The 19,117-nt window shown below is 36.0% G+C and overlaps 2 protein-coding genes across 2 annotated transcripts; both read right to left on the bottom strand.

Moving 5' to 3' along the window:
* Positions 1 to 8,874: 8,874 nt before the first annotated feature.
* LOC131785053 (soluble calcium-activated nucleotidase 1-like) lies at positions 8,875 to 11,017 on the bottom strand. The gene has a single exon (XM_059101900.2). The coding sequence runs from the start codon at positions 10,965 to 10,967 to the stop codon at positions 9,828 to 9,830; it is 1,140 nt and encodes a 379-aa protein (XP_058957883.1). The 5' UTR covers positions 10,968 to 11,017; the 3' UTR covers positions 8,875 to 9,827.
* Positions 11,018 to 11,822: 805 nt separating this feature from the next.
* On the bottom strand, positions 11,823 to 19,101 carry LOC131785046 (DNA excision repair protein ERCC-1). Its single transcript, XM_059101890.2, has 9 exons — positions 18,664 to 19,101; positions 17,828 to 17,909; positions 16,880 to 16,983; positions 16,300 to 16,399; positions 15,547 to 15,623; positions 15,062 to 15,161; positions 14,536 to 14,607; positions 13,295 to 13,363; positions 11,823 to 12,842 (listed from the first exon to the last, which is right to left on the bottom strand). The coding sequence occupies exons 1-9, from the start codon at positions 19,098 to 19,100 to the stop codon at positions 12,762 to 12,764; spliced, it is 1,122 nt and encodes a 373-aa protein (XP_058957873.2). The 5' UTR covers position 19,101; the 3' UTR covers positions 11,823 to 12,761.
* Positions 19,102 to 19,117: the final 16 nt, after the last annotated feature.

Below are 19,117 nucleotides of genomic sequence, written 5' to 3'. Positions count from 1 at the left end.
ATATCCAAGATCTCAGTTCGATTTAGTAATAACAGCTTGTCGCAAAATGGCACCAGAGTAGAAACCTCTAAAGCACAAGAAATTTGTAATTACTCTACTCGGCATGATTGCCGGGAAATGCTAAGCCGGGAAAAAGATGCTCGCTGTCAAGGTGGAAAAATCTGTACACACTTGCTCGATTTCATCGTCCTGTTGATGGCTGCGGTTGGAAACTTTACAGCGGTAACAGTTGATGAAACAAGCCAGAAATCTGAGAGAAAATCTATTCCTGTTGACTTGACGGAGGAGGAGGAGAGGACAGAAAACTCTTTTAAATCCTTCTCGCTGAGAATATGGAAAAGAGGAGTACAGAGTACATCACTATTTAAAGACAAAAAAACAAATGGAACACCTAAATATGATAAAAGTAGCCAATGTAACGACGTTATTACATCTGAGAGTGCTTACAGAGAAAATAATGAGAAAAATACAAATGAGAAGGAAGCTCTCAAAAGCGAAAAACATGAAGTGAAATTCACGGAAAAAGAAACAAAATGGACAGCTCTGGTTGGTGCCGTCCATCAGGAACAGTCATCAGATGGCGAAAATGCACACAGACACTACACTCATAAGAGCAAAGACAATACAGATGCAGGTGATTCGCAACGGAAAACATCTAAAAGGAAACTTCCACATTTGATAGACAGTTTTTTCAAGTCGGCTTCAGTTGATGTCGAGGCTTCGGAACCTAGGGAATCAAAATGGCTGGAAAAAGTTAGAAACTTACAAGAAGAAAAAGAGGCGATAACGAGAGAAAACTGTGCTCTTCAGTCTCAAGTAAACGGGTTATTCCGTGAAAACAATGAAATGAAAAGTTTCCTAAGGAAACAGCAAACAGAGATAGAGAGTTTGAGTCAGGAATACGGTCTGCTTCAAATGAAATTAGAAGAGCAGGAACAAAGCACTCGACACCAGACATTTCTACTGAATTCTCGTCTAGAACGACTTCAAAATGCGAAGCTTATAGCTGATCAGCGATGCTTAAATTTAAGCCTCAAACAAGAACGTCTTGTTGTCTATGAAGAGCATGTTACGATGATCTGTCTCCGTGTCATTACAACAGTAAGAAGGGAGTTGCAAGACACAAAGGCGCTGTTCGATGATCGACCGAGGGAAAGATGTTCTGCTACTATGACAAACATGACGTGGGATGACTGTCAAGTAAACGGGGAGGGGATGACATTACTTGATGTCCACAAGAACCTTCAAAAAGAAGTGTTGGAACTAGTCGAAAGGTACAGAACCATCAAACAGGCACTGGCCACAGCTAGAGACCAAGGAACACACGAAAATCATTATGACGAACAAGTGATGTTAGACAACAATTCAACCACAGAGTCAGATTCTAGTTGTTGTGTAGTTCGCCATCACTGTGCTCATGGAAATGAAGGATGTCTATTCTTTAATCTGGAAAATGAATGCGTTAGGTGTGAGCGATGCAACAGAGAAATATCTTTTAGGATGGGTGTCAAAACAAATAGAAAGGGTAACAAAGCCAAGCAACGACTAGGAAAACAATTTTACATGTCATAAAAGACTTTTCAAGGAAACAATAAAAAGATATTTCAGAACAGTGGCTAACTCCATGACTCAATCAGTTGCTTCATCACTATAAGATGTTATCATAATTAATTTGGAAGCATGCCTTAAAAGCCATCCACATGAAGCATGCACGCCACAGCAGTTGCAAACCCTGATAATAGTTCTAAGAAGGAGTAATAGTGCACTAAAAAACTTTGATAAAGTAATGTTAAAACGATTGTCGAAAGTAATACGAGATTGCTTTAGTTTTGCTTTACTTTGCTCTGTAATATTGTTCGACAAAACTTACGCCATCCTCACGCAATCAATCAGCAGATGCAAAACATAAGTCAATTATGACTTGGTTTTACTCACGTTTTCTAACGCTTTACGCTGTTGGCTTATTTTGTTCTTATTGGCTCCTTGTGGTGTGTTCCCCTGTGTTCAAATGGTGGTTGTAATTACTTTGATTTTGGATAAAGACACTAAATCGAAAAGCGCCTTAAGAAATGAGCTGTAAGCAAATGTAGTCCGGCCTTCTCTGTAGGTTTTCCGCTCTTTCATTTCTCAGAAATAGGGAACAGAGTTTAGTGGCTGGGGTTAGCAGCAGCAAATGTGTTTGAGGTGAAGCAAAATAAAGTTGACCATAATTCTACCACGCATTTTATAAAAACGCGCTCGCTATCATTATTGCTCTGAGTAGGCGATTGCGCAAAACTGATTGTCAAACCAGTAAAGAGTAAAAACGAGTGGTTTCTATTTCAAAACGACTGTAAATACCGTCTGACTTGCAATTTCGAATCGAGCTAGGAATTGCCTTTGACCAAATCTTTTGGGGTGTTTTCAAATCTCCCTCTGTAGTTTAGTTGAGAGATTTTAATTTTTCCTGCGCAAATTAAACAAGAAAAGGAAAACGAAACAAACAATGAAAAACAAAAAGTCTAATGATACCAAGCGTAAGAAGGGTGCAACAATGCTGTGTGATTCTCCAAATTTTTTCAAAATTTAGATTCCTATTATTAGCAGTATTTACATTTTAACAATTGCAATAAATCGTGCGAATCATTTGTTTGTTTTTAGTTTTTCTCTATTGAAACAGATCTGATGTCAGCAAATGAATTCTCGTCTTTGCTTTTGAAAGAAAAGTGAAAAAAAATCACAGAATACAACATCAGGAAGTTGGAGTCTAAAAGATTCGCGCTGTGGAAACCGGATTAAAAGGTTGGAGTCGGCGAGCTCTGGCCGAGTTACGTCTTCTACAGGCAACTTGCCCTGATATTCCCACTCTCCACCCTGGACAGAAAATAGATTCCGGCGAACTATCGAGGATACTCGACTACATACTGTGTGGGCAACTGCATTGAGTGGCTTATACCACCCATGAAGGAGTAACAATACTTCAAGATACTGTAATTGAGGCGAAAGCAATACGGATAAGCCTCGTCCGTGAGCTGTATGAGTCAGTATCGTATCCAGGTTTCAAGAAGTTTTGGCCTCGCTCGGAATTTTGCATGCGGCATGAGTTCAGTTTCCCTGGCTTCGATAGTGTGTAGTTGTCACGATATAACATGATTAGTTTGAAGCAAAAAACTGCTAAGTCATAATTTATTTATTGCATTCTTAGCTTTGTTTATTATTCATAAGTCCTCTTTTCTCTTTAAATAACTTTTTCTCTGACTAAGTTAAACGAGAAAAGACCGAGATAAGTCCAAAAAGAAAAAAAATAATTGGCAAACACTTTCTCAGCGCTCGACGCAAAGAAAGTTGTTCTAGACTTGAAGTTTGTAAACATTTATCTCGATCAGTAATACGTCAGATTGAATATCTTTGATCATTCGCTACATTCTTACAACCATACCTTTAGACCTCGAGTTTGAACTTGGCAATTATCTGTCACAGAAGTTACTGGTAAACTGGACTAAGTTTCCGTCTCGCGATTCTGACAACAAAGGATTTCAGTCAAGTTTCCGAAGAAACCCGGTAGATCATGTCAGCTGTGAATAAGCGAAAAAAATCATCCGGGTTACTGGATCAGGTGTATGGAGATGACACGGAAGCTTTCTTAAACGATTTGGTTAATGACGATTTTTCAGATTGGAAGAACTTTGATAACAACGCCTCTGAAAATGCAAAGCAGCAAACCAGTGATGTCAATAGAGGAGAACCTTCTGTGAACTCTGTTGAAACCAACGAACCCGGAGTAAAGGAAGTTGTGCCAGTCAACAGAAGCAAACAAAATACGTCGGTAGCGAAACCCTTAACAACAGCAGGAAAAAAAATATCGAAAGAAGAATTAGCGCTAACCACAAAAGCTACATGTCATGTTCAAAGTTCGCCGAGAAAGTGGTCTCGATTCCCACAGAGAACTCCTGAACCGTCTCCGTGGTTGAAGAAAAAGACTTACGATTCTCCTAAACAAACTGAGACAAGTAAAGATAATGATTCACTCAACGAAACTAATATTCAGGAATCTTCTGACCAACTGCCGCAAGTTGAACTTGAGCAAGAGACCTGGGAAGAGGAGCTAGAGCGAAATTTTAAAGAGAGGCAAAATAAGGTGGCAAATTATCTCAAGACTCTGCAGCTGGAGAGTAAAAAAGAACGCTGGAATACAGACAAACAATCGCGGCGGAATTCAGTTAGTTCCGAGGATTCAATAACGACAAGTTCTTCTTCGTCATTCTCTCTTTCTGATCATAACACTGATTTAAAGTATAACTCAGCATGCACCGTAGAAGAATTAGTTGATCACAAAATGAAAGATGTGGAAAACAAGTTTAACAGCAGCATTTGCGATGCGTGGGTCGACGATGTCGAACTTGCTTTGCTTTTGATTAAGAATAAATCCAAACAAGCAGACGTGAAAAAAAGTGAAGTTAAAAGCTTGTTTGACGACATCTTAGAGCAAAAGTAGGAATATCCATATTTCTTTTTCCACCGTTTGCTTCCATTTGCAAAGCTCAGTGCTGATAGAACTTCTGGTCAGACTTGATGGGAGACTGTGGCTAACTATTTAGCAACGTAAACGGTGGATCATGTGGTCCACATTTGGGCTTTGACCAAGTCATGATATTGTGTTTTGGGGCAAGAGACTTAAATCTCACGGTGTCTACCTTCGTCGAGGAAAACACAGTCGAATTTAAGGGCCGAGTATTTCAAAACGTGACGAATTTCTGGGGATTACACGCCGTAGACTAGTATCCTACTCAGTCGGGAGGGGTCATATATCTCATTATGGCCACATGTTACAGAGACCTGGCTAAGCTGCCACCTGACGATGTACCACTAGGCCCTGACACTATGTCTTATCAGAACATAAGTTGTTGACAAAGATTACAGTCGGAGGCTTTGTGGTTTATCAAGCAGAACATTTATAATGTGAAAAAGAGCCTCTTTACATTCTCGAGTCAATCATATTGCTCTAAGGAAATAAAACTTGCGGCTGCTTTTCCACATTCCCTCTGAAAAAGCAACACCGACGTGCAACTTACGCCATAAGTATCACACTTCATTTGCGGAGGCCTCACAAGAACTTCTGATGCGTTCTCCGAAGTACAGGAAACTCGTTTTAGTATTAATGCCATGATGCTTCAGCTGGCCTTTCAAGTAGAAGCTATCTGACTCCGTGTTTTAAACCATGCAGCTGTCCCTTTGGACAGAAAATACTGTTCCGGGCTTTTGAAAGTCATATTGTTTACTTTTGTCGTTTCGGTTCACAGACGTGATAATTACGAAAAGAGGACACGATTGATCAGTTCAGAATGCGTGAATGCATTTTCAAAGAATCCAAAATAATGAAAACACCTTGGTAATTAGGAGCGACCTGATAACCACCTCTGTTTAATTGACTTTCAAAACCCAAAAAGAGATAGTGTTTGCGATTATAAACGTATTATAAGGCCCCCTAACTTCGCAGCTAATTTAAAAAATTCCGTATTTGAGTTTACTGGGTTTCGCGCTTGGTCAATATTTATCAAATCTGCACTGAGGCATTGATACTCTCCATTGTAATATTTTGATTCAGTGTTTTTTATGTTGTTCCGTGTTTTAATCTAATATGAAAATGAAGGTATTACCTAAAACCTTACGCTCCTTGCAATCACAAAATACAGATGGTTCAGCCGTCGTTCTAACTTTATCTACGCTGAACGAATTATCGGATAAATTAATTAAAATTTCAAACTTTCCTTTTGTTTTAAAGTTTTAAAACGCTGACGCATTTGTTTCAGTATCGAACAGCACGTTTAGTGAGTTTACAATCTTCTCAGAAAAAGTCATCGGGGTGAACTCGATCATTCTCTTCACTCGATTCTGCCACCAATACCTGGCCATATCTGAGGTATATTAGAACTGTTTAAACTACTTCCTCGTGCTCTCACAGTCAAGCACTTCAGTTAATGTTTGAATAAGTGCCGCGGACTACAGTTTAATTGTGCCGTGAGAATGTCGGCGATAACGAAGTATTCAATTCAGTCCCTGTGGTTAACAACGTTAAAATTCTGTATCCTCTAAGACATGAACTTTAAACACGGACCCATCTATGGAATACTCCTCGGTGCTTCCAACCTCTTGAACTTGAAGAATTTGAAAAAGCACATTCAACGCTGCCTGGTTTTTATGTCGTGTTGACTGCGTTCTGTAAAGTCCCTCCAGTTGTTTTCTATAGGATGCAATTTGTACAAGTTTGGCGAACGTTTCCTCGTTGCTGCATTTGCGAGGTGTGAATTTCGTCAGCAGCACAAAACACTTAGCCTTGTCACTATTTTTAACCATTGTCGAACAGTTCAGTTCACGGCTGATACCTGGTCTTCACAGTTATCGTAATATTCCAAGCACAAATCTTTCAAAAGGAACCCAGTGTCTTCCCTTTTCTAACCTTGCCGTTTAGAGGAACATAACGCTGAATCTTGCTGGCATTAGAGCTGCAGCTGTAAAGTGTAATTAACTGAAAAGAGATGCAAACTTTGTCACCTTTGATCAATAAGCATAAAAGTACAATAAGATGTTTACGTAGGTAACTACAATTATCCCTCCTTATCTTGACGCTTATCTGTGGAGCAATGCTTCAGTTATGTTGCTGTATATTGATTAAAACACGATGTCCATTGTGTCTTGAACAATAGCGTCAAGCCACATGATCAGGCTACTAAGGCCACAGACATGAATATGGAACAGAGAGAAGCACAATTTCACAGAAAATCTCAATGGGATGATGACTTTTATCGCTAACAATTAAAATTTTGGCCATTTTACGATTACAGTTGACCCGAAATAACACAAAATGACACACTCTAGAGAGGAAAGCTTTGTTCGGTTAACCTTTTTTACTACTAACGGTTAAATTTTTAGCTTCTAGTTTATAGGTATATTTCTAGTTTTTTAGTTTCTTAGATTCTCAGAGTAAGTTTTAGTTATAATTTTAGGGATAATTTTACAAAATGCCTCGATCAAGTAGTGGATAATGAACAATGAACAGTTTACGGCTGACTAAATAGGAACTGCGAGATTTTACTAAGCTTACGTTGAATTATGTTCATTGTGCTCTGATAGAACTCTACTGACTCCAGTCATTGTTTAAAAGCTCCTAAAGGGGAGAACCAAGACTTACTGACTAAATTTCATTTCATTTAAAAAAAAATGCCTTTGTTATGTCCATTTACATAATTATTTTATTGTTCCGATACTGATTTGGATTCTATGTTGTGAGCGATTTTCCTAAGCTATGGCTCCAGAGGAGCTGCAGAAATATTGGCTAGGTTGTACCGTTGTTCAATTGGTGATTGTTTGAATCACCAAATTTCAATACCCATGTCACTTCAGCCGCTCTAATTTTTTCGTTTTTTAAAGAAGCGTGCATAAACATGACCGACCATAGTTTTCTTCTCGAATTTTCCGAGCGCCAAACAGTTTGGTTTTTCAAACTAATAAACCTCTCACTTGTCAGTCATCTTAATTTTCCAAAGCACCCGATACGTTGAATAAAAATTAACTGCTTAAAAAGCTTGAGAATTTCAAATGTACTTGAAACGGCCTCCTGAGTGAGAAAAACTGTTTAATTCAGAAATTGTGGTGTTTAACTGTCGTCGTATTTTTTACGACTCAAGTGGGATAATTAAAACTTCTTTATTATTCACCATCAGCCCTTTTTTCCTGTATATTTTCCGAAAACTTAGTTCATTAACCAGTTATCTAGAAGCTTCCAATGTTGGATCAGAGTGTTAAAATGTTACAATTTGCACCAGCACTCTATTCAGGAACCCTCGACGAGGAACTACCCCTTCCAAAGTCAAAATAATACCAAGGAAGCATTCCTGCAGAAAAGACTCTCCATCCACCCCTCCCCCAAATTATATGGATGTAAGGAAAATGTATTTTCATAGTTCCCATGTAATCTCTCAGATGAAACTCTCCTCAAATGGAGCTCTTAGGCACCCCTCTATAATAGGCATTCCTTTCAATGTCAACCCCCCTTGCTTCCTTAAATGGTAAGGCTGTGGTTCTAAAGTTAATTTATTTTAAGTTTAACTGCACCTGCATCCAAAAGTGAAGACGACACATGTTGGTGTTAATACCACCAAAACCTGATGAACTAAATGGTGCTTGTGAATGAAAAATAACCTCAATTTCTCAGTTGTACCCATCACTTTTCCCCAAAATCTTATCCACAGTTTTGAGATAATTCAATTGTAGTTTTCCAAGTGAAACGAATATATTTCATCCTAATTTCCTTTGTATTTCCTCCTATAGTTTCTTTTTATCTTGTCTGTCTGGGACTTAGGAGCTGTTTACATGTTAATAGACACAATACATTATAACACTTTCATCAGCATATTGATGAAGAAAATATCCCTTTTTATCCAGGAATCGAAACCTGATCAACTTTCCCAGTTCCATCTTACATGTTCAGAGTTATGATAAATTTACCCAAGAAAATGATAAGAATCATAATAATCACCTGCTAAAACTGTGATGACCAATAAATGAACAATTACTAGCATGATATAAGAAATCACTACCTTCTTCTACCCTTACACCAATTTAAGTCTTCTGATAGGGGGATACGTTTAAGCAGTTGAGGACTTAATATCAAGCATCACTAAGTTTTTAGCATTAGTTGTCAACTAAGAATGCTGTCTAACCTGTCCTAAGTGGTCTCCCTTAAGGAATGGTATGGTGACTGCTTAATACAGGTTGCTTGCTCTATACAGGTTCCTCGGATAAGGGGTATTACAAATAAATGATAAAAACATCATTTTATACAATAATTAACCACTTAATGTACAAAAACTCCCCTCAAAATTCATTTTGGGAGATAAATATGGATTAAATTTTACTTGAAAGATAAATCTTAGTTCCACTTTAAGTGACTATTTAGTACAGGTGGGCAATACGGGTTATTGGGGCCTGGAAGAGAGTGACTGCCCCCACTTGATAGAAATAAAAATTATTGTAATAAAGGGATAAAAATTTCAGGACTTTAAGAGCCAACAGTATGGTGCTGCTATGTACAGGTCCAAATGTATAGTATGTTTAGAAAACAAAATAGTTTTCCTTGAAGAAAATTGTTTTTGTCTTCTGTAAGGACTTAGAGAGAGTTTATTTAAGTGTTAAGATCAAAAAAGGGATTAGAGTTGTTTCCAGCGTACACAAACTAAAATAAAAAAAAAAACAAGAGCGATGCTATATTTTGACAATGTCTATTCCATCAACAGATTATCTTCATAGAAAAAGCATATAAATCTAAATACTCAATAACCTTAGCAGGGTTAGCTTAATAGTTTCTTGACCACCCTGGCTCAGGATTACAACACCACTGCTGACTGCACTTATTCTCTGAGAATTAACTTGATTTTTCTTCATCTGCATACCTCAGGCCTCTTAAGACTTCAGCAATATTCAAATTTCCTTGCTTTGTAGTTTGACATATTGGTCTAAGGATTTGTTAAAATTTCTCCTTCCTCCTTTCCAATCATCAGTTTTTTTAATGTCATCTACATTGGAGACAAGAAAAATTATATTTGCAAATAAGCTGAAATCATCAGAGGACAATGCCCTCCATATAGTTCTTTCAAGCAAAATCCTCTGATTAAAGGTTGTAATTTATTACCCTTCTGCAAATTAAAGAGTTAGCATAAGATTTTATGAGTGTCTGTTGCACAGTTATCCATTTAAAGACCACTTTATTTAATAAGTATGCTCACTATCATAAATTACAGAAAACCATCCAAAAATAAGAAAGTGCTAAAAATACTCCTCATCATGTTTCTTCATATAAATTCTATTCCTTCAAACTTATTGTTGCCAATTAGAATCTCATCCATAAGCATCCTTCCATGAATATCATAGGCCACAATATATGAACGAATGGTTCCTTTGTCTTCCTCAGTCTTCAGTGCAACAAACAAGTTATCATCTGTCCCAGGAATAAACTTAAATGAAGAAAACCCATGAGTCAAATTAAGTTCCCCAATGGTGTGCACATGAAAGTTTGTGAAATTTTCATCACAGGATATCAATACATTTGTTGCACGATGTTCATCATCTTTCTCATTATACATCTCATGGCTGGCTCTCCTCGGCAAGAAAAACCACTTCTTTTGTTTGTCACTCCAGTTTGCTGCTTCGTGTATAACATAACCTGGGTACTGGATCCCTAAGGCCCCTCGCAAACCTTCATACCTGGACACCCAGTCATGATGTACCACATCTCCATTAGGCCCAATGCTTTTCACCCACTGTGGATTATGATTTTGGAAAACTCCCTCAACAGAAGTCCATTCCTTTCCAAGTCCACCAATGTAGAGAGTTTTACCTTTGACTGCCATCCATTCTGCTTTAAATCCCTTAGCTTCCGTGCCATCTCCATCTGGTAAAATCACCCAAGCAATAGTGTGCTTGTCGTGAATCTGGAAAACAACACCAGTGCGGTCATCAACAGCGTACAACTTCCCATTAAAAACTATAAGTTCCGAAAGTTCCATTCCCCTTCCCTTCTGAGACAAAGTAGAGGATAAAATAACTATATCTTGATCCCACTCCACGGAAACCCGTCCATTGTTAAGGAGTGTTAAATATCCACGTTTGAATTGACTTGTCCATGTGTTTGCTTTGGAGGAAGACTTCGAATTTTCATCAAGATCCGCAATGACGCCGATTCTAAATCTCTTTCCCTGTGCTGTGGTTTCTGGACGAGTCAGAGGATATGTGTCGTTGTATTTCTTATCACAAGCAATTCTGTGATAATAGTCAATACTTGCACTGTTTCCAGTAGAATACACCGTGCTCTCGCCCGGCAACCACCAGTAAAAAAGCGCAATAACGAAGCTAATACCCACACCTATCAAGGCACATTTACGAACCAGGCCTTGCATATCGCTTTGGTAAGATGATCTGCGGTAAGGCGGCATAATAGTTACTCATTCAGTTGCCTTCACTTGAAATATTTGCTTCACTACGAAGTTGTACTACGCTACGCTGCCAGGCCTGCTCTTACCAGGAGTTCAGTCCGGAATATTTGACTGGACTGAACTTAAATATTTAGGACTTGGGAAGTACGTGTTTGTTTGCAATCGACTGATACTGTAACAACAAACTTAATTAATACATAATATTTTTGATACCGTTTATACTTTGAATACCTGTTTCCCCCCAGAAATATTAGATCTGTGTCCAATTATGGGGAGTGGGTGTAACACGAACTGAGAGAATCTCATGTCTGATTTACCTGATTGAAATATATATACATACTAATGGGGCTCTCAGTTTATGGCATGTGTCCAGCATCAAAGGTTGACTGGTCAAAATGCCTTAAAACTTAGCTAGCAGTGCACAAGTTAAATATGGCTCCCAGTGAGAGCTTAAGGTTTCTTTAATGCCCTTTCCTTCTGCCTTATAGAACCCACAATAACAAGGGCAGGGCAAAGTAATGCCATGCAAACAGGTATACTGAAGAATAGCCAATTATAAATTCAGGTTAGATAGTGTTTCAGTACAAAGAAGACAAAGGTTTCATTTCAAATTTTCCCTACTTAGTTCCCTGTCTAGGAGCTCTCGAAATTAATAAGCTCCCACCCCCTCTCCCCCCCCCTCACGGAGGTTTATTTGGATTAGGGTATTTTGATGCTTGTATTCTATGAGAGTCTCTTCATCCACTTCTTGGTTTACAGTCAGTGACAAATTTTGTCAATTTAATTCAAGACATGTTAGTCCCTTAGAATCAAAAGATAATTTAATTTATTTCAAGAGGACTACTAGCTAATAAATTAATATAACTGTGTAGTGATTGAACTTTACAAAGGGTCTAGACCATTGATATTTATTCTGTGATAATTACAATCTAATGCTTAATTTTAAAGAAAATTTGAAGGAGAAGGATTGATAAACTTATTGCAATATTTCCACAACCAAAGCGAATGAACAAGAAATGACTAACAATAGTTATATTGAACGGAGTCAAATATATTAGGTAGAGCTTAAATACAGGGTAAAGCTTGTTCTAAGCAACTTTACAGTTACCTTTAGCTAATATCACCATATCCAGCTTAATAATACTACCATGAGGAAGTAACTGCACAGCATATACATTAAAAAAAAATTTTAAGTAAACATAAATCCAAAATGGTCATAGAATGTAATAAGTGAACTTCAAAACACTATCTTCCGATGTGAGCTCATGCAAAAACATAAACAAACAGGAGAACAGCAATAGAATACAACCATACCTCTCAATAAAATTTGGAATGGATAAGAATGAAAAAAATGGTCATAAAAAGCTAAATGGTAAAAAAAAAACACTGATTATGCAGGCAACAGAAAAGGACTCTTAAGTTGGAAAGTGACTGACATTTATTCATGAGCTTGTGCACCTGTAAATCTTTGATTTGTATTGTATATAAAAGTTTCTTTCTCCTTCTTTGTAAAATTATGATGAACAATTTCCATTACCTTCTTGGTTGAATGTTGAAAACATTTGAGGAAAATTGTTTCAGCTGGGAGACAATGTAATTTTCTGCATACACCCCAACATTTTGATCACATTTAATTACCTCTGTACAGTCGGTGTGCATAAATTGTGAGTATATACAGAGCAGTATGAATTAAATAACTATTTACAGTATAGTTACCAGTAATAAGTTTTGCAATCTATTTCCTTTGTCTTTCTTAACATGATGGACTTGACATGCTATTAATTTAAATAAATATCATGACCTTTCTTTAACTTCTGATGATTTTGCTTTTTTGGCAACAAATGGCTGTTGAATCAGGTCATGTAGTCTCTGAGCCTAAATAAAGATTAAATAAATAAATAGTCAATTACAAATTACTGGAAAGCATTAATAAAATCATGCCTCATAACAGTAAAATCTGAATTCATTGATAACCATTATGTTAAGATAGGAATAATTTCGATTTGCTAAAATTCAATAAAGAACTCACAGGAGAGTGTAGGATTATACCTTTTTTCATGAAGAAAAATGACATGATCTAGTTACAATAGTAAAATGTTCTCCTAGTGCACTCCCTCAGAGTTGCTTTCCAAAGTACTTAGTATATCAAAGTAATAATTAAAATGATGATCATAATTATAATAATGAAAATAACAATAATAATAATTATTATAATTATAGTAATTACAATAATAATAATAACAATGATAATAATCAGAAATCTTACTACTTTCTACTGAAATAAGAAGTTTAACCTTCACCACTAATTAAAAATACACCATGCAAACCTTCAAAGGCCCAAATCCAGGAAGTAAAGCCAAGTCGTCCTTTGAGGCTGTTGCCATATTAGCAAGGGACTACAAGAGTTAAAAAAATATTACAATCATAGTTATGATATGTAAATGATGAAGCTTTATCAGTACTTTGCAGACAAGAACAGCTAAAGGAAATTTTGAAGTTTTCAGGGATATCAAACCAGCAATAACTTAATTGTTAAATGAGAGAGAATCAAAGGTATTAAATGTAATCTGGCTTTTTGGAGGATGCCACATAAGCCCTCTTTGGAATTCAGGAATTGTTCTGCATCATCCATTATAAAATTTGACAATGAAAACAATAATTTCTGTAAAGCTGTAAAGATAACCCTTAAAAAGAAGCTCTTTCTTGTCGAGCCTAGAACTATACAATGTCATATGACACTCTTCTTAAATTGTTAAGGAATGTATTATCATAATGATACTTTGTTTGATGCGATAGATTGCTTTCCAAATAAACAAATTAAAACTTGGAAAATAATATAGAATAGAAAGTACCCTTTTGACCAATTGCAAAACAAATCCTTTGTTTTTCTCAACAATTTGATGTAAAATAATTTTAAAAAAATTTATTTTCACTCAAATTATAACATTGGTTTACCATGAAAATGGGTATTTCATACTTCAAATCTATCTCACAGTGGACTGGTACATGAAAAGAAAATTATTTAACCTTTTTTTTTCTGCATGGTGAGAAAATACCCCAAATTTTCCTTTAGCTTTCTGTATGCAGTATACTATAAAGATTGCACTGGGTTAATGTCTAAAATTAAGACATAGTTAGCTACTGCTCAACAGAAAGTCATTTATTTGTCATGATTCATAGAACCCCCCTCAAAAAAAGTAAGAAAAGCCTCCCTCCTCATTCTATTGTTAGGACAAGTTAACATTACAAGCTTGCAATCTTCTATTCTACCATGATTGATTCAGAGTCAAATCCTCCATCCCTCCTCTCTTCTTTCCTTTGCCCATCACACACCCTGTTGGTACAAATTTAATTTTCTTTCCAGGCTTCTGCTGCAGCCGTAAAACTCAAAGGTGGCTGCCATGATTTACTTAAAAAAAAATACTCTAACTGAGCACTCACTCACCAAAATCATGCTTGCTCTCCAGACCATCACCCCATAAAAAATTTTTCCATTATATTTCTTTATATAATTTTGTTAAAGTGAAGGTAGATCAACTGAACCAGGAGATTGAATGCAAGCTCTTACCCCAAATGTGGAGCTGAGAGACACTACATCTGTTTTGTTTACTCCTTTCACAGTGGTTAAGCAATCCGTGAGCTGGATTAAAAAGAAATAAGATCTTATTGATAGTTTGAAACAGTGACTATAACTTGATTACACAATAAGACAAAATAAGTAAGAAATAAGGGAAACAATATTTGATTGTTTTATTCTCTGAACATCTCAACATCAGTAAACACAGAGATATGCTCTAGAGGAGTACTAACAATATATCCTAAATTTTTTTTGCTATCTGCTTTAAAATTTACCACACAAGCAACAAAAATAAATTGAAGGTCTCTACATGTACTCCTCTTTCTACTCTATCATCCAGAGCTAATAAATGTTATCTAATTAATTACAGATTTTCATCTTTTGCCCTACTTTATTCTCACCTTTTTAAATGAAAACCAAATTAAGTTCCTCTAAAGTATACTTGTGCTTACAATATTTAAAGCTTTCAAAGTAAAACCTTTGACTGTAAACACACAAAGAATAATGGAAATATCACCTTGCTGAGGTAATCTCCTTCACTTTGACCAAGAAGAGCATCAGGTGGTTTATTTTCATAAACTTTGTAAGTTTCAAGATATCTTCCTGCCTCCTCTGAGCTATAAAAGTATGACAATAAACAAACATACACAAGAGTACACAAATAAAAAAAAGTCTCTGTCAGTATGTAGAATTTTAATAATCATGATTCAATTCCCCATCAATACTGTAAAAGAACCTGCAGCTCACAGTTAAAAGAATTCAGAAAACCCAGAACAAATACATGTCAGACCATTTCATCAGTACACATGCATGACAATAGGTCAGTGATAAGAACAAGAGAATTTAAGGAACTTCATGGAAAATTTCTCAACATTCTGACATTTTGTGTAGGTAGCTGCAGTACAGAGATATAAACTAATAGCAAAGGTGCATAGCTAAGACGTAAATAACAGAATGGGAAAATAGTGTTTACATGCAACAGTATGGAGTGTAACTTTGTACCTCCAGGCAAGCATAAGAGTACAGTCAGCCATCAGTGCCATTTTAGAAAGCTCCCTTATCGTCTGGTGAGGATCTTTCTAAAACAGAAATATTGTTGAAAAAAATGATAACTCTTATTAACAGTCAAACAAATTTAATATCTTTTTAACTACTTGTAAGTGTCTAACAAAGATCTAAGACTTCCAATTCTGAAGGATTGACAATATAAGAAGACTTTTTCGTTACCAGCAATATATAACATTATCATCCATCTTCACAGAGTAAAAATAACATGCATTTTGAGCTCAAACATCCAGCATTATAGTATCCAACTGCACTTAGAAAATGCATAAATTGGGTACAAATATTGTGCAATATTTGAACAGTTGATTGTTTTGTATTATAAAAAGCCTGTTTAATCTGTCAGCTGAGTGTGCTACAATTCTCTAACTGTTTCGCTTTTCCTGTCTCATCAGAAAAGTGAAGAAAATAAAGCAGTTGGATAATCAGTAACTTATGAGACATTTTGGTATGAAGTATTAATGTGTATTTTTAAAAGTTGTTTGTATTTTGGTTAGCCCTATGGACTCGCCAAAATATGGTACAACTCATAAAAACACTATGCAAGACTATACACCACAATGTCTCATAATATATTTATAGTCTCAATCATGTTTTTCTTGACTATGTTTCAAGAAAACAAATCAAACTGCTTTTCCCAGGAGAAAACATTAATTAAAGGATACATCATTGTTGGGTGCTGCAAATACTTACCACATCAACTTGAACAAGAAGTATTCTAAGTTCATATCTCTGTCCAAGGAGTTTCAGTCTCTCATGGATGTACTCTGGGTTAAAGTGATGATACCTTAAACTTAACAAAATGTAGGATTATATTGAAAACTAAAGCTCAATTAAAATTTTTTTGCAAAGCTGAGGCAGATGTAAGTGATATGTTTTAATCATTTTAATACACATGGCAGTGAAATATATTAATATTTTAACAATACACAAAAAATTCAATTTTAGTTTTTGAGGTGATAAAAATATTTATGTGCTATGTGATTATAAGCAAACACAGTCATAATCAATCATGTAGTGAAACTGACCTTGTTATAATTACCAGTAAATCATTACATAACTTTAAGGGATATTATTCAATTGAAACCTTGTCATTTCAAGATTCCCATTAAAATCCAGACCTCACAGCCAGAGCCACAATACATGCACTTTGTTTCACTCCCTGTCTGCCCCTGCCCAGAAGTGATTTTAATGCTTATTTATGTCAAAAAGAGTAAGCAACAAGACAACATTAAGAATTGACACAACATTAAGAACTGACACTGTTTCATACCTTAAAAACAGAGCACAAGTTGAAGGACCCAGCACATAATCTGGAATAATATCTCCCATCTCCCATGGAACATTCCTGATATGTTTTAACACTGGATTTCCCTTCTAAAGCACACAAAAAATAGAGCAACAAAAGAAGTTACAAACATTTTTCCCTCAATAGAAAGAGTAAGGATTTGTAAACACAAATTTGCAACTTCTGTTGAAAATAAACAAATATAATGATTAGAGAGTTATGCTCAGCTAAAGTTAATTATGAAAAAGGAGTATTAAAAACATCCTTTTTAACATAAATCACTGAGCTCTAGAGCTGATCTTAAACCTTTGTATGACAACTGGGCCAATTTTTTTTTTAAAATAAAATTTTATAAACCTCTCCCATGTCCTCCAAATAATCAATACTTTATAGATCAAATAATTTCCATTACTTGGGCAATGTCTGGTATTCTTATTAGACTGAATTGAATAACATCTTGGTGAATCTTTCCTTTCAAGCTTTGCCTCCAATCTATCAACAGTTATTGACCTATTAAGGCCAGTGGACTCAAGAATGGCCAGAGAAAAGCAACAATGACATGGAGGAGTATCAGCAGCTTGATAAAATAAAGTGGGAGTGAAAGAAATACAAACATTTGGGCCCATTCCATAGTTTGCTGATTTTCCCACAAAAATAAAAGCAAATATTTAGTTCATCTGAACTAATTTACCTTAACCCTTTAACTCCCATGAGTGACCAAGACAGAATTTCTCCTTACAATATCAATGCAATATCAATTAGATAAGTGATGAGAATAAAGAAAAATATCAATTTGGGATAATTAGTTGATCCAATCCTAAATTCTCTACACTAACATTATGAGAAATGTATGTTTGACAGTAAGGAGAATTAGAAACTCAATCTAGGAGTTAAAGGTTAAAATTTATATATCATGGTACCCATCATTATTACCTGTCTTGGATTAACAATAATAGCATTTCTGTTTGATTTTGAAGTCACAGGTACAGATGAACTGTTGACATCTATTGTTGATCTGCAATGAGAACATGAGTAATAATGTCATGATAACACATCAAAATATTTTGCAGACTGTTAAATCTACATATGCGTCTACTTGAGGTACACAAAATGGCAATTTGAAGTTACTGATAACTTCAAGAAAGGAAATAACACTCTTTGTGTTCAATAGGGATCAGGTAACAACTACCTGAAGAAAACTCTGTACAATGTAACAAAGAATGCAACACTAGGAGTGTGGAGGGATTAAGAATGCAACAATAGGAATGTGGAGGGATTAACAGAAAAGAACAACCGTTAAAACCCTTCAACTCCCAGATCAAATTTGTAATTCTCTATACTGTCAACCATATAATTCTTATAATGTTAGTTCAGAGAATTTAGGATTGGATCAACTAATTACCCCCAAATTGATATTTTTCCTTTATTCTCATCACTCATCTGGTTGATAATGTATTGCTATTGTAAGGAGTAATTCTGTCTTAGTCACTCAGGGGTCAGGGGAGTTAAAGGGTTAAGGTTGAAATGACAGTTTTGCAAATAATTATTTTCAATATTTCCTGCAAGCTCATGGGAAAATTCAAACCTGAAGGAGGAAATTCCTCCTCTGGAAGAATATAATATGAAGTAAAACGTGTACTACACGGTCATTGACATTTAAACTAATTAAGGTGAGTCTAAGGGAATTATTTCTTCCCGGCTACTGCTCAAGCATATGAAGAGATAAGTCTGTGTTATAGAGCCCATTGACACATTGAATCAAAACCCACTCTTTTTCCTTTATTTTTGCTACTGTCTCTTTAAAATGATTCGTCTCCTCCAGAAATGCAAACGTCTCTCGGAATGTCTTTCCCACGGTAGGTTTGACAGAACAATCACTGCTACTATTTCCTCCTCCTTCAACCTTGTTCTGGGCAGGTAGAATTTCCCGAAAAGGGACAGAATCCTGTTTTGGAACGCAGTTTTTGTTGAGTAATCCTGTCCCTCCATTCAGTGTTAGCTCAGATTTGCTTCCAAGGTTGTTGACTTCGTGTCTTTTTAAATCACCAGCATTACTTGTCGCCGAGTTATTACCATCCCTACTTTCTTCGATATCCTTGCTGGATGTCTTATACGTATTAAATATTGGATTACGCCTGGATTCTTGTACATCCTTGTCCAACTCTTCTAGAGATGGAACAGTGAATTTCCTTTTGGTTGCCGCCATTTTCAAAATCGAGCGAT

Source organism: Pocillopora verrucosa, chromosome 8 (genome assembly GCF_036669915.1).
Source record: "Pocillopora verrucosa isolate sample1 chromosome 8, ASM3666991v2, whole genome shotgun sequence".
Lineage (NCBI taxonomy): Eukaryota > Metazoa > Cnidaria > Anthozoa > Scleractinia > Pocilloporidae > Pocillopora > Pocillopora verrucosa.
This window is presented reverse-complemented; position numbering and strand designations above follow the sequence as displayed.